The sequence below is a fragment of the Ambystoma mexicanum genome, chromosome 1q (genome assembly GCF_040938575.1).
Source record: "Ambystoma mexicanum isolate Mex_15411 chromosome 1q, UKY_AmexF1_1, whole genome shotgun sequence".
Classification (NCBI taxonomy): Eukaryota; Metazoa; Chordata; class Amphibia; order Caudata; family Ambystomatidae; genus Ambystoma; species Ambystoma mexicanum.
This window is the reverse complement of record NC_090922.1, coordinates 1313145418-1313161984: the sequence shown is the minus strand read 5'-3', so window position 1 is coordinate 1313161984 and position 16567 is coordinate 1313145418. Positions and strand designations below refer to the sequence as shown.

At 44.8% G+C, this 16567-nt stretch overlaps 1 protein-coding gene across 1 annotated transcript in view; it reads right to left on the bottom strand.

Moving 5' to 3' along the window:
• LRP8 (LDL receptor related protein 8) overlaps positions 1-16567 on the bottom strand; it is a 1426130-nt gene that overhangs the window by 175064 nt on the left and 1234499 nt on the right. The window contains exon 11 of the mRNA XM_069642168.1: positions 8301-8528. Within this exon, the coding sequence (XP_069498269.1) occupies positions 8301-8528 (228 nt within the window). The remainder of the gene's footprint in view (positions 1-8300; positions 8529-16567) is intronic.

The following is a 16567-nucleotide window of genomic DNA, read 5'->3' as shown; positions in this document are numbered from 1 at the left end:
CCCAATGCAAAGTCACCAGGGAAAAGAGAAATGGGCCGATGCAGAAATCCAAAATTCTACTACATTAAACCACTTGACCTGAAATCAAAGCAGCAGGCCAGTGAGACATAGAAGACAGACTGCACCAACCAAAAGCTGGCAGCACAAGGCAGGACTCCATGATGGACATCGGCCCCTTTAAAGCCCACTTCCACTAGGTCTCAACTACAAAGCCTCACAACCAATCCAAGGTCAGTAGGGGAACACGTGACCAGCCTAACTGCTCGAGAAACATATACTTGGGGGCTATAAAAGGGTCTCGGTTTCCTGAGTCTGGGAGGGAAGGCAGCAAGAGTGCAGATCTGTGAGGCTGGAGCAATCTGAGAGACCAGGAGAGCTGAGAGTTGTGTGGCAAAATGGCGGCTATATCTCGCCCGGACAATTAGCCTAAACCGAGGGAGAATATTTGCTGGCAGGAGTGTGTGAAAAGGTAGTTCACATTGCCCAGGTTGCCCACCCATGGATAGAGGCTGAAAATATCTAGTCCTGACAATTACCTTAAGCAGGAGAAAGGGAGAGCTGGTAGGAGTTGCAAGAAGCACGCAGGGTGCTATATCCCTAGGACTGCGATTGCCAAGAATCGAACAAGGCGCTATATCACTAGTCTTTAGTGAGGCAAGGAGTGACTTGGCGCTATATCACGGGGACCTTGAAGTGACTTTCAGAAGCTGATAGAGACCATTATTCCAATGACAAAAACACCCCTAACAATTTATAGTTTAACTCACCCTGACACTGTCGGACAAAGCTAAAAGAGGGAGGGCAATTAATGTGGTAGAGAAACCCTAGGTCCCATAAGTGTTTCATCCATCCCTTTTCAGATTGTGGACTGGTGCAAGAAGCGTTCTTGGCCCTATATCCCAGAGACCGATCAGAACCATAGTGAGACCAATATCCCTATTAAATAAGAGCTTTCCCCTCGATTGTTCTCAGATGAGAATAAAATATCCTGTTGGGCTGAGACTATCTCACAGCAGTGAATCCCCCATCCCATCCTGAATAAGTTAATGAAGAGTTTGAAACTTTTTTCTGTGTTGCGTCTTTCTTGAACCCGCCATAGTTCATAAGGAGTTTCCTCGGAAAGTACAGATTTGGTGACATGGGTGATCTGCAGGGCCATTGACACTTCTGAATCAATAATTACAATGCCCACTTTTCTGATTTGGAGACCCTGTGTGAGGACAGGCCAGAGAGCCATACAAAGGTTTCTAATGGGTGTTTCCTGTTATGTTATGTAATGCTTCTCAATTCTTCAACATCGGAAGCAAAAGAGTGAGCTGGCTTTTCTGGAATTGAAAGCATTTATCAGAAAGGTGAACACACATCTCAGCTGTAAGGACTTGACTCGCTGAGCTACCTGACCAGTAGAGAGATGGGTGGGAACAGGACTTTTTACAGTGTCAGAAAGATGGCCATTTAGTAGGAGAATGGCACAAAGCGAGAGGAGAAGGTTAAAAGAAGCCCAGAAAATGCAGGTCACGTGCGTTGCTGGTCATGCTGAAGGTGACCAGACCTGCTACTGGGCATAGGGAGCAGGCAATAGCTGGTCATTATGGTAGATGGGCATGTGGGGTTTGATGGAGGCCTATTATATCGGATGCTAGACATGTACAGTCTTCCCCGACCTGTTGATAGACCACAAAGAAAGGGTATTACCCAAATTGACCTTTTACAATTGACCTTTTGCACAATTGTCCTAATTATAGTGGTCCTAATTGACCTTCTGCACAATTGACCTTTATATTATTTTAGTTATTTTATATATGTATTGGGTTGGTTTTGGATTGTAAATAATATTAGGGGATTGGGTGGGGCGTTGCAGGGTTTTTTGGATTGGTGGGGGTGTTGCGGGGGGGTTTTCCCCGCATATATGTCCTAATTGACCTTCTAAATTAGGTCAATTCTCCCGAGGTCAATTGTGAAAAGGTCAATTAGTATACAACCAAAGAAATCCCAGACATGTTGCTCAGCATGTGGAGACTGTCCTTGCCTGTATGGAGGCTGGACATACCTGTAAGTGTGTATGTTGAGGCTGGTCGTATTCGTTGCTGGGCATACGGAGACTGGCGGCAGCATTTGCTAGACCCTTGTGGCAGGACATTGATACTACTAGGAATATGGACGCTGGCCATATATGCGGCTGGACACGAGGAGAATGCCGAAGCTCGTGGTGGATTAAGGAAGAGCACAGTTTTAAAGATAAACATACAAAAGATAATTAGATATGAATGATGGAGCACCAGAAGAATGACCACAAGGAGCTGCTATTCTAGATGATAACACTAATTGTTCCAATTTTAAGGGAAGGGAGTTGGTCCGAATACATTCAGCGTGAAATATAGAGTACAATGTTAGATACTGATGCCGATGACACGCTACTTGTCTTTAGGCCAGATGAATCCACCGCAGTGATCATGATGACCATGCAGGCACTGATGACGATGACATGCTACTTGTCCTTAGGCCAGATGAATCCACCGCAGTGATCATGATGACCATGCAGGCCCTGATGCCGATGACATGCTACTTGTCCTTAGGCCAGATGAATCCACCCCAGTGATCATGATGACCATGCAGGCCCTGATGCCGATGACATGCTACTTGTCCTTAAGCCAGATGAATCCACCCCAGTGATCATGATGACCATGCAGGCGCTGATGCCGATGACACGCTACTTGTCCTTAGGCCAGATGAATCCACCCCAATGATCATGATGATCATGCAGGCGCCGATGCCGATGACACGCTACTTGTCCTTAGGCCAGATGAATCCACCCCAGTGATCATGATGACCATGCAGGCGCTGATGCCGATGACACGCTACTTGTCCTTAGGCCAGATAAATCCACCCCAGAGATCATGATGACCATGCTGGCGCTGATGCCGATGAAATGCTACTTGTCCTTAGGCCAGATGAATCCACCCCAGAGATCATGATGACCATGCAGGCGCTGATGCCGATGACATGCTACTTGTCCTTAGGCCAGATGAATCCACCCCAATGATCATGATGACCAGGCAGGCGCTGATGCCGATGACATGCTACTTGTCCTTAGGCCAGTTGAATCCACCCCAGAGATCATGATGACCATGCAGGCGCCGATACCGATGACATGCTACTTGTCCTTAGGCCAGATGAATCCACCCCAGTGATCATGATGACCATGCAGGCGCTGATGCCGATGACACGCTACTTGTCCTTAGGCCAGATGAATCCACCCCAGAGATCATGATGACCATGCTGGCGCTGATGCCGATGACACGCTACTTGTCCTTAGGCCAGATGAATCCACCCCAGAGATCATGATGACCATGCAGGCGCTGATGCCGATGACACGCTACTTGTCCTTAGGCCAGATGAATCCACCCCAATGATCATGATGACCATGCAGGCCCTGATGCTGATGACATGCTACTTGTCTTTAGGCCAGATGAATCCACCCTAGTGATCATGATGACCACGCAGGCGTTTAGTCTATCTGGGCGCAAGGTGAGATGGGAGAAGTCAGCTATTATTCATCTATTAAAGTGGAATCAGAGGGACTGGATAATGGCCGTTCAGCATGGCCAAAGGATTCATAGTATTGCTCAGGATTGACTTCCATGAGTCGGTGAAAGAAAGGATCATGAAAAGGATGGCGCTGTCCTGCAGCAAGGTATGGCCGAGGATGTAGAGAGGTGGCTGGCACTGAAGCTGCACCTCTGGGGCAGAATCGACAACAGACAGACTAATGCACGGGCAAACATTCCTATAAAAGTGTATGTGCCACTGTAGAGCCTGCTAAATGGTTCCTTTGTAAGTGGGCGAAAGCCCTTACTTTCATTCCAGAGGATGTACTCTCCCTCATCCCTATGATACGAGGTTTTGGCATACCACACATTAAGCGCTACCGGGGAGTTTTCTGCTTCTGCAGCTGAAGAGATAACTGATCCAGCCACGGCTCACCCACCAGCTGGGAAAACCTACCCTGGGAACATATCCTGGGCACTAGGATGTGAGAGAGACACCTGCCGCTGGCCATCCTGATGAAGACGCGGCAAGCACTGGTGAAAACAACCAGCAGCAGACTCAGCATTAAGTGCTTGACCAATGTATAGGCCATCGAGTAGCTGCTGGACAGCCATGGCACATTCCACGTCAATGGCGGTCTAGAAAGAGGAGTATGCATGGTGGCACAGGTGGTCTCCGGAAGTCGATGCTACAGTTTAGCAGGCTGATGGTGTCTTCTGGCCTGCCAAGGTCAGAGATCCGGGCATCTACCTATCTGGCTCAGGAGGAGCCTTGATATGCTAAGGAGGCGTAGCCTGAGCGACTTTGACAAGTGCAAGATAGACTGGTGCGAAGAACTCTGGATCCTGCTAACTGAGGAGAATTCTTGTTATCAGGCATCCCCAGGGCAAGGAAACGTGCTTAATGAAGTAGATGAACTGTTAACGCCTCCACTGTCATCAGAGAAGAAGAAGCCGGGTCTGGCCTATGATAAACAGTGCTGGAATAGTGGAAAGTAGAAAGGGAGCCTTTCCACATGTTCATAGATTGTGAACCCGTCAAAACATTGTTGGAGGGGGATTACTGGAAGAGCTGGAATGCTCTATGGTCATGCCTTGGAGCCCAGGAAAATACTGGTCCTATTTAGCTACGTCTCAGTCATAAGAGAAGTTGGTCAGTCAGCTAGAAGATGGATAACCATAGTGATCGTGACAGCAGAGAGTTACCGCGCTGCACTGGTGGAAGAGCATGGAAATGCGAACTAGCTGGAGCCGATGCCCAAACCGGCCATGCTGCCGAGAGTGACTTTGCAGGTGGAGGTCCTTTGGGTATCTTTAACGCAACACCAGAGGGATTTCTGGAGCTGCATGATTAAAGGTGGTCCCTTTAACTGAACCGGGAGCGCTTGGGATGGATAAAATCCCCTCCATTGATGTTCCCCCCCACCTGCCAGGTGGGGAGTTAGATTGTGTGTCGGGGACTGTCTGGAAGTGGTGAGACGTCTTGTCCAGGCTTGCGCTACTTGGGGAATCTCAATCCCTGCGATAGATGGGTTGATGGTCTTGACGATCAAGGAGGCCCTAACAAGATGTCTAGAAAGATCCCGATAGAAGAGATGAGTTCATCCTGGGGAGGCAATTATTATGGGTTCAGGGATGGGGGATGGCCGGTGGCAGCATGAAATGCAATGTGTGAGTTCCTTGTAGAGGAGGCCTGAGGGTCTAAAACCCAGGACCCGTACAATAACCAACACTTGATTGAATTGTTTGAGTAATTGCTGCACTTTTCTTGATCTTGCTTGGTGAAGGAGGCTTGTATTCGATTAACTAATGAAGAGCAAACAAAAAAATGACATGAAATAAAGACTTATTTAGAGTCGGCACCAGATTCCTTCGAAGACATGGAATCCTGGATCATTCCTTAATTGCTTTTATAAGCATAGTACATAAAAAAATGACTGTATTTAATTATTTATTCAAAGGTGGCAATTTGACCAAAGAAGAGAAGCAATCCCTAATGTCTTTGAAAACTTGGGAAAAAGGAGTGATTCCAACTTTCCTAACAGACACAGTTAGAGGATGTAGTGGCACCAGAGGGTTGGAAAAATTGTCCACATCAATAGGGTTACTATGGGCCTGGGCAAGACGCAGACATTATTGTGGAGATGCTCAAACTAGCTACTAGTTGGCTGGATTCAGAAGACATGTTTTCAGGCACAAATTAACTCATCTAAACTAAATCTGTATGTATGTTGCAGGGCAACAGGATGAATGGGGGTTTTCTCGTGTGTGTTGAGAAGCGAGAAATTGCATTAGCTTTGCACATTCATTTTGTGGTCATTGTTGGTTAAATGGTGTTTTATTAATTACTTAATTAATCTATTATTACTCGCCCAACACTGCAGACCAGTCTCTAAGCGCAAGACCTGGATTCAAACCTGTGTTGCCTTGCTTCCAAGACAAACGCATTGCCCCAGAGCTATCCTCCCGGCTCTAACGTAGATCAGAGCGGAGACGAGCTTTTGCCCATGGATAGAAAAATCGGATGTTCGTGATGAGCACACAACAGCCCAAATGTTATTTGAAACATTGAAGAAACCAAGGTTGGATTAATTTCAGAAATAAGAAATGCACAATTCTGTGATATTGAATGATGAAGACATTGCTCTGTATTAATGTTTTAGCAAAGAAAACCCGCCATGCACATTGATTTGCATTTATGAACATATACATGTTAGGGTCCGGAATGTGCCCTCCTGGAGTAAGTTGGGAAAGTCATTTGACCTGCTCGCTCTCCCTTTCTCTGCCTATAACATCCCCCTCCTTGTCAGGGTCAGGAAAGCAGGCCCATCCACCTAGGGTGTGACTGTCAAAGTCCAGTGATCTGCTCCCCTGTCCCTTAACTCCACTCTCCCACATTCTTGTAGTTAAGAAAGGAACAACGGACCTATGCTGTGTATGTTTTATTCACTCCCGATTCCCAGCCCGCTGCTTTAAAGGAACATATTTGCAATGCAGCGTGCCATAAACACCAACATCAATAAGTACATTTGAATTGCTATTATGAAGGTGCCGGTTGTAGATGTACTTTTATGATATACTACAATGTGTTGATAGACCTCATGATTTACTGATGAGCTACTCTGGGCACAAGCAGCATGTACACGTGTTTTACAGTTGCAATGCAGGCATCTGACTCTGAAAGGCACAGGAGACCCCACTCTCTAGATCGGGGTATTAACGTAATAGTTCATCTCAGAAAGAAAATCCAGAGGATACAATTTGGAAAAGACCTATTAAGGGTTTTATTGTACCTAATACATATACTCTGAGTTTAATCAAGATTTAATCTACACTCTCAGACAAGTCTTGTGCCTTTTCCTGGGGCACAAATGGCATTAAACAAGGACAGTGTTGTCAAATATTGTTTTCAGGCTTCATGATATGGGTTGGACACAAGCAACATTTAAATGTGTTTTACACTGGCAATTCTAGCATATACTGTTTTCACAGGACTCAAATTCCGCTATTTGTACACCCAGTATGAAAGTGGTTGCAGCACTGCCATATTCGGGTGACACGCTTCATGCCGCTTTATGCAAAACCAGCTTCAAAACAGGGTAAATGTGGCACATATTGTTGAGACAGGCCTGATAATTTTCCTTGTGCACAAAAAGTATGAAAATGTGTCACAAATGCTCGAGCTTGTTCGCTGTTGGTGACCTGGCATCTATTGGATTATTTATTTCACTGTAAAACCAGTAACTTTTAACCCATTTTTCTATAATTTGTGTTTCAAAATGCAACAGTTGAACCCATCATGAAAATGGGGAATCCCCCCCCCCATCAAAACTCCACTAGGCTGGTTCATACTTACTCACACACTCATGCCAATACCAGGGAAACATTTGCACCCTCCACTTTAAATATTCACCAGACACCTCTGCTCTATGTTGTATTGGGGTGTAGGAGCCCAAAAAGATTGTTGTTTTGGGTATTAGCCCCTTCTTTGACCACCCATTAGGAGATCAAACTCCGCTCCCCCCATTAAAAAGGCTTTTTGCGTAGTCTAGTACCATTCCTCCCATGCTGCGTACTACTTTGGTGCTTTGGATACCAGCTACCGGCAATACAGTTTCAGCCACTTGATCTGCCCGAATTACCGGCAGATTACAAGTGGAGGAAATGCCAGTAAATCCCCAATCCATTCCATGGTGGGATTTGCCAGTATTGCCGGGCCGGTAACACCAGACTTTTTTGTGGGTAGGGTGGCAGATACATTTCCAGCTCAGAGCTGGAGGTAAATCCACCAGCCTACTGGCAGACTTGGAGTGTGCCGGTGCAGTAACGTGCGGTATGCGCTAATATCTGTGGACGGAGGATAGCACAGGGGCAACGTGCTGGTCTTGGGAACAAGACCACACAGAGCAACAGAGGTTCGAATCCCGGATCCACACTTAGAAACCGAACAAGTACCGTATTAGGCACGTTATAAAAAAACAATAAAATAAAAATAAATATTAGCACGTTCTTACCGCACCGGCACTCTCGGAATGAGGCCCAATGTCTTATCACTTTTCTATAAATCTTGCATAACCAGCCACCACGAAGACTTAAGATGAAACTATTTGGGGGCACATTGTTTTTGGCAGGGTGAGCGTCGTTGTCCACTCATTAATGCACTCATCAGTCAAACACCAAGTTGACGTTTTTGCCCCCCAATGGAAAGTTTGTGAGCATCCATTGTCCCAACATGAAAAACATGGTGCTTACCCATGAATGGGGTCCACGGCAATGGCTCTGGGCTCACTGAGGCCCCGCTGGAAGAGGGTCCTCCTCTTGTATCCATCCGCTGTGGCCACGGAGAGCGTTTTATTTCCAGAGTCTGTCCAGTAGATGTTCTTGTGCACCCAATCCATCGCCAGGCCCTCGGGGGAGTGGAGCTGGCTGTTGATGATGGTCACTTGTTCGGCGGTGTCACTGGCTTTATCGATGTAGGCACTGCAGATATAAAAATCAACACAAGATTAATTTCCCTCTGCCTGTGGAGGCACCAAGGTGATGTACTGTGCGCGGAGCACCTGCAAGCGTGGAAGAAGCAACAGCGAGGCCATGGTACAGGTCTGGCTGGAGGCATAAGAGAGAAGGATGAGCACACATCTGCAGACACCTTGTCCCCTAGGAGCAGAGGGCTCTCAAGCAAGGCAGGCTTCAACTTTACAGGAGAAGATTAAGCTGCGCGTCACACACGGGGCACTTGCCTGGACTCTTTTCATCATTCGGTTAAGCTTAATTCACTTTCTGTTTTTGTTTGACAAAGGATTGATGGGCAAAATATATAAAAGGTTTACAGCTAAACATATTACAACACACCATACAATCAAACTTGTCATGCTTGAAAACAATACTGACATAGGGGTCTATGTGAAAATGTTCCCCAGGAAAATGTAGCCAACAAAAAGTTGTTTTAAAAAATGTAGGAAATATATACATAAATATATATCCCACCCTGAATCAAAATAATCTCAACGGAAAGAGAATTTAGGGGTGATCACTCAGTTATTGCTTTCCAGGTGACCTTTAAGTTGCATCAATCATCTAATTGGATTACTTATGAACGTCTTAGAATAATTGAGCTAGTTGGAGAGAGAAAACATTTTTAGATAATATGTGCTTTATAATTCATGTTAATCAAAAATAAAAACCATTAATACAAGAATACTCAGTGTTCAACGTAGATACCCGTAATGTGTTCCATAATACACATATCATAAACAAAGAAAAAGCATTTATCTTCATGATTCATCACAAAAAACATTCAACAATCTGGCAAACAAAATTAAAATTTCGAGGTGTGACATTAATAGTGAATTTTGAAAGGGAAAAACTTAAATTCAGTTCCCTGGTTAGACCCCCTGTGGTGGGTGTCTTGAAAAGGGCTCCCTATATCTTTTCCTTGTAATGACTCTATTAGGAAAATGAGGCCAGAGTTAGTGAGAGTTCCAAAAAGAAAAATATTCTTTAAATTCTGTTCTGGGGCTTTAAATTAGCCAGGTCTCTGGGTCTTATATGGTAAAAGAATTCTTTGCCTACGTGGGGCTTGGTTCTCAACCAAGCTCTCCACGTTTCGGCGGTCCTTCAACTTTGTTGTTTGTCCGCCGTCATCAGGGCATCTTATTCGAAGACCCTGTGTGGATATAAAAAAGAAAAACAAGGGGGTGGTTTTAAATTCCCTCTCTCAATGTTAGTATATATCTGACTCCATACAGTGTGAATGAGACCTCTAATTTATCAGTTGTGGCTTTACCTGCCGATCATATCATCCCAAGTCTTGGGTCGTGTTTGGACTGGGGTCCTGAGCCGTCCCTCACCCTAATGCGCAGCTGCCGTTACACCTCTATGTACCAAAAGTTCAGAAGTAGGTGGTCCAGAGTCCCTTTCCAAATTAAGATGACTCTTGTCCCTGTAGGGGTGAGGCAACAGAGATGGAAAAACTAGGGTTAGAGTAAACCAGATGGTGTGGTTTGGTAAGTGTAAAGTATAGGGGAGCCATTTTCAAATGTGGGCCCTGGTGGATTACCTGGCAGTGGGTCCAGGCTTCTATTAACGTGAATAGGCCTGGAAAGGTGGCTGGAAAAACATCCCAGGTGGTGCAAAAGTCGTCTCCAGCTCTGGAATGGTCCAGTGGTGCTCACCTACAGCTAAAAAGTAAGCAAGCAAACCCATGTAAAACTATCTATTAAATGCCGCTATTGGTGTAGAAAATACGTAGGGTGAGCAAGGAATACAGGTCCATGTTGTACCTGCCCGTGGAGGGCTGTCTGGTCGCGCTGCACCCGGAATGCCTGTGGTTGTTCCGATGTGGTCCCCTCCGGTCTATGGCCTGTAAGACATTAGACCGTCATTACTGTCAGGGTGATAAATGTGCATTATGTGCGAGTATAGTGCCAAGCACATTTTTTCAAGAATGCAATAATGCTGCTATGGAAAAGTGTGATGGCTCTTTGTGCATGTCATATGCCTTGTGAAGACTCTGGTTCTCTTCACAGTAGTCAACTCCATGCCTGTCCCGGGGGTAGAGGATTCGTGGTGCGTGGCTGGGGCTGTAAACTATTGCTTACCTTTGTCCGCCCTTCGAGGTGCTGCCGGGATGCAGTTGCAGTCGTGTGTGTCTGTATCTAGTTGTTTCCAGCATCTCTCTGCGTCGAGTGGCTCGTTACTCTGGAGTTTCAGGCTTAGGTGTTGCAACCTGATTGGCGCACGTGACCCCGGAAGTCCCGTCACAGGAAAGTCTATGCGTCATGTTGTGTGCTGTTGTTATGGTGACGTGGCTGCTGCCATTAGAACACTCGCTCTGGGTAAGTGTCTCTTGGAGTCAGCAGCGGTGTCCCGCTCGGGCTTACCTGTACGCTTTTCACCGCCGTATTGTTTGTGTTTAGGCATGTGTGCTGCGGGCCAATTTTAGTAGCGCTATCGTTCAGAAAGCGAGTCAAAAGCTTAAAGTCCTGACCCCATTTCAAATAAAGAGGGGCAATGTGATCTTGCAAGGTGCCACCTCTGTGTAGTGCAAGCTGAATTGTGCACTCCCTTGTTGACGTGCTTAGTGCCTATATCAGCTTGTTATGTCAGTTATGAAAATGCCATGTTGTTCGTAGTGGGCATATGTAATGCAGCCAAATTGAATAGCGCTGCCCAGTGCCAATCTAGAGTAAAAGAAAAAGAAAAAAAGATAGAAGAAGGTGAGAGTCATGAAGTGCTGACCTCGTTTGGAATGGAAAAACCAAGGGGTCTCAAAGCAGATGCGTTCTATGCACAATGCATCTGGATTGTGTACTCCCTTGTGAGAATGTTATGTGCCCGTCTCGTGTGGATGTGTACCATGCCTGTGTCAGTGGGCCAACCCCCTGTTTGCAGAGGCTGGAATTTGTGTACTGGGCTGTAAGTTCCTTACACTCTTAGAAATAAGGATCTTTTAGTGCACCACTGATTGAAATATTTCATTTAATCCCTGGTGATAGGAGTCTAATCGGTGAATCCATCTGGATTCTTTGTGTAATAGACTGTGTGATAAATCAGCTCCACCCTTTACTTTCTCTAGTACCCACCATTTGATGTCATTAGGTGAGTGTCTGGCTTCTACAAAGTGTGACACCAAAGGTGCTGACAATGTTTTGCACCGAATTTTGGATCTGTGTTCCGAGATCCTTAGGTTCACTGATCTCATTGTCTGACCTACGTACCTTAAACCGCATGGGCATTCTATGCAGTAAATAACTTGGGAGCTCTTGCAGTTGGTGAAGTCTTTCAAAACCCATTCCCTGTTGCTAATTTTGAAGGTTTTCATTTTGCTCGTGAATTGGCAAGCCACACAATTCCCACAGGGGTGGTGCCCTTGTATTGGCCGAAATGTTCTTTGTCCTATTTGCAGAGAATCTGCTTGAAAAAGGGAATGCACCAAATGATCCTTAAGGTTTTTGGCCCTTTTATATGCAAATCTTGGCGGTAGGTCGTCTGGTAGATTAAGTTTGGCAATATGCCAATACTTCTGAATGATTCTCTTAATCTTGGCTGTGTGTTTGCCATGCATAACTACACAGATGAGGCGATCTACACCGTGCTCTGTCGAGGCTTCTTTAGGCTGCAAGAGTAGTTCCCTAGTGGTATTTAAGGCTCTTTTAGCCGATTGGTCCAGAAGTCTTTTTGGGTAGTCCCTTTCTTGTAGCCTTTTGGACAACATTTTCGCATGCGTGCGGAAATCCTCTTGTAACGTGCAATTTCTACGTATCCGTAGATATTGGCCATAGGGCAGGTTCTGTTTGGTGTACATCGGATGATTGCTGGTGTGGTGTAGAAGAGTATTCCTATCTGTGGTCTTGCGATGGAGATCACAGACTAATTTACCATTGAGATGTTGAATAGTGAGATCCAAAAAGGGAACCTTTGACTTACTGTATTCAATGGTAAACTGTATGTCTGCATTGCAGGAATTTAACCATTCCCAAAACAATAAGAGTTGACTCAATTCTCCAGTCCAGATAAAGATGACATCATCGATGTACCTGTTCCAGTGATGTACTTGGTCTCTCCAATGATTGAGTGCAGAAAACACGTATTCCTCCTCATATTTGGCCATGAAAAAGATGGCCAAACTTGGGGCAAATGCTGCCCCCATTGCGGTCCCCTTGATTTGGAGGTACACCTGTTTGTCAAAAGTGAAAATGTTTTTTTGAAGCGCTTTCGTCATTAGTTCTAATATAAAGTTTGTGGGAACCCGATCTGGTAAAGGATTTCTGGTCAGCCATTCTCGAATACATTCTATCACGGCTTCCTGCAAGATGTTGGAATAGAGAGACTTAATGTCCATTGTGACAAGAATCTGGGTGTCTGGGTCAAAAGGTAATTCCTCAAAGATGGTAATGGTGTGTGTGGTGTCTCTCAAGTATGTGTTGGTTTGCGTACTGAGCAGTTGCAGAAATGTGTCCACAAATTTGCTCAAAGGTTCCAGAACTGAACCACATCCGGAGACTATGGGTCTGCCTGGCGGGTTGATTGGATCTTTATGAATCTTTGGTAGGGCTTAAACGCATGGGGTTCTGCCCCCTGGAGTGGTAAGAAAATCAGCTTCCTTGGAAGATATCCAATCTCTTTCTAATGCGTAATTAACCACTTGTGTTATTTCTAGACTGAGATCTTTCGTGGGATCCGCACCATATTTTTATATTGAGTATTAGTCATGATCACAATACCTCCTCCTTTATCTGCCGATTTTATGACTATCCCCTTGTTGTTCTGTAAGTCTTTCAGGGCTTGTTTCTCATCCCTGGTAAGTTGTGGTAGGCTCCTACTTGGTTTTTCTCCTTATTGGTTTTGAGTTTAGCAAAATCATGTAGGATACATTTTTCAAATGTCAGATGTTCGTTGGGTATCTGACTGTCTGATGGAGTGAAAGTAGATGGTCTATGCTACCCTGTGTCTATTTCTGGATCTTCTTGGTCTATGGAATGTTCTTTGAAGTAAGTGCAAAGTCTTACTTTCCTAAGAAAAGTGCGAATTTCCATTTCAGAATCGTACCAGTCCGTGAAAGCCGTGGATACGAATGATAGGCCCTTCATGAGTACTGATCTTAGGCCCTCTGTCAGCTCGATATTAGCTAGATTAAATATCGGTGTCAATGAGTTGTTCAAATTGGAGGCAATAGGCCCATGGACGAACCAAAAACCCAAAAATGCTGGTGTGGCCCACTTTTTTGGTTAAAGTGGGCCAGTTTTCTGGTCATTTTGGGCCATTTTGATGAGTTAATTCACTCTGCGGCTAGTAGTTTTGGCAATTGCTGATTTAAATGTTCTTAAAAATGCACAATTTACATCACACTTGATCAAAAAGCTCCCCTTTGGATACTATTCAAACAGTGTCATAAAAGGAATGAGTTGCTATTTGCAACTGTGGGCCACTTTTTCATTGGGGCCGAGACAACGTTATGGCCCAGGCTGACCTTGAATCCGTACCCTAACACTAATCCTGGTACTTAATCTACCCTAACGACTAACACAACACCAACATCTTTACTTCAACCAATATCCTTACAGTAACTCCTATCCTAACCCTAAACCAGGCAATCACAATTCCAATAAACCTTCCTTAACCCTAACAATTACCCTAGCAGCACTACATCCTGGATAATTTTCAGCTGCATGTATTGGCACATTTTTGCTTGCCAACTTTTTCACCGAAGAGGTATTTTCACCATGACCTTTTCACTGACTACATTTTCACTGGGCGCCTAAAATAGTAGCAGAACAATGTAATCTCAGGTTTAGTTCGAGAATGAAAGTGCATGCAACTCTGCATGTACGTTCAGTATCTCCTTACAGAGGTAGTTACCAACAAGACATGGAAACTTATTGATACCATCAATTAACCGGAGCCAGCCCGTTCCTTCTTGAAGATGCCCGGACATAAGAACTGTTGATTAGTACATGGAAGTGAGATGGGATGCCAGGAAGGCCATAAAGCCTAAGGGACAGTGTTTACTTTACTTCATTGCTTTCATACCACGCAACCAAAACTGCCCCGGAAGCATACAGGTGCAGAAGATGACACCTAAACAGGTAAGGAAAAAACAAAGCACAAAACAGGAAAAAGCAATACCCTAAAAACAGCCTATGGAACAACAGGACCAAATGCATACACTTCCTTCATCTAAAAAGGAAGGTCTTCAGATTCTTCTTAAACTTCTATAGTGAATTTTCTCCTCAGAGATCTGGTGGAATCGAATGCCAAAGTCTGGGTGCAGCTATGCGGAACTCACTCATCAACTTGCGCAAGGTTAGCTCACATAACAACCAGCATAGAGGTTTTATCTGATCTTAGATTTTTTCCAGAGGATGTCCTACTTAGCCTATCAACCAGATATTGTGGGTTAGAACATGTGTGCACTATAGTGAGCAATCGAAAATGTATCCTGGCCTTGACCAAAAGCAAATGAAGGCTCCTCCTGGCTTCCGAAACATGATCATACTTTCTCGAGGCCAACTATAGATCTAATGGCCCTGTTATGAATGACCTGTAGTCTTGCAATTTCCCCTTTGTTGACTCCCATAAGGAGAGTACTACAGTAATCAATCTTTGAGCCTATGATCGCTCTAGCAATAGCTTCTGTACTCTTGATAGATAGAAATGGCCCTATATGGGCAAATAATCTTATATAATAGGAGGACGTAGACAAAAGATTGCTAATTTGAACACTCATGGAAAGATTTCGGTCCAACCAGACTCCCAGCATTTTAATCTTCTCCTTGGTGGGGATTTTATAGTCTGATATTTTGAATTATGAGTAATCATCTCCCAGTCTAGTGATTCTGGGAGATGTCCCTATAATCCTAAATTCTGTCTTCTCATTATTAAGAGTGAGCCTGTTCTTCCTCATTCATCGTTGTATGAATCAAATATCTCATTGATAACAATTGCATCCTCCATGTGATTGCCTGATAAGGGTGTGATACACTGCGTGCCATCCGCATAGTTGAGTAGGAAAAGCATAAACCCTTACTCTCAAGCAATTGACCCAGGGGAGCGCTGAAAATATACAAAGAGGGAGACAGGCGAGCTCCCTGAGGAACACCATATGGCAGGGGAACTGGGGAGGCCTCTGCAACACTGCTACAGATTCCTATGGATCTGCCCTCCAGGAGGGATTGAACCGGTGCCACCGCCCCAACACACAAATTGGCAACTTCTTTGAGTCTGCATAGCAGGAACGGATGTTCCACCAAGTCAAAAGAAGCTGAAAGGTCTAAGACCAACAGTAATATGACTTGGACTTGGTTCATGCTGCCCAGCATATTAGGCTTTAAATCCAGAAGGACCAATTCTGTGCTGAAACCTGGTCTCAAACTGGACTGCCATTTATTAAGAACATTATGTTTCGTTAAGTGGTCAAGTACTTGTTGGTACGCAGCCCTATCCAAAATCTTCAACAAAAAACGAGAGTTACTGACAGGTCTGTAGTACCCAGTGTAAGTAAGGCATGGTATCAAATAGTGAAGAAAGACTTCACAGTTCAAGGGTGTTTATTGAACTTCAATGGGTTGATAGAACGCACCTAAATCTAAAGATGGGATCAAGCTACGACCAAATAATAATAATGCAGTCCTAGAGGGTTCTGTCCGACACACAATGCAGCATTCTTCAGCCTGCTTTAGGTTTTCTGCCTTGAAGGTTTCTTGAAAGTAACAGCTCCCTGCCAACAAGGTTGAGGGTGTTGCCCCTCTCACAAACCTGCCTGGTCATTGGTCTCCCCAGTTAATCTGGCAACTCGGAAATGCTATACCTTTGTGTGTTTTGCCTGACTCCGAGTGTTCTCTCTTGCTTTGCCTTTTATCCATGTGTGGAAGTGTAATGGAAGTCCGGTGTGAGTCAAGTCAAGGTTTGAACTCTGCTTACCACCACTGAATTTTCTCTGGTGATTGTTTGTGGCTGGGGCTAGTCTTCTGGGATCCGCATTATTGTAAGTGTTTGATCAATGCCTGTGGTTAGGATCC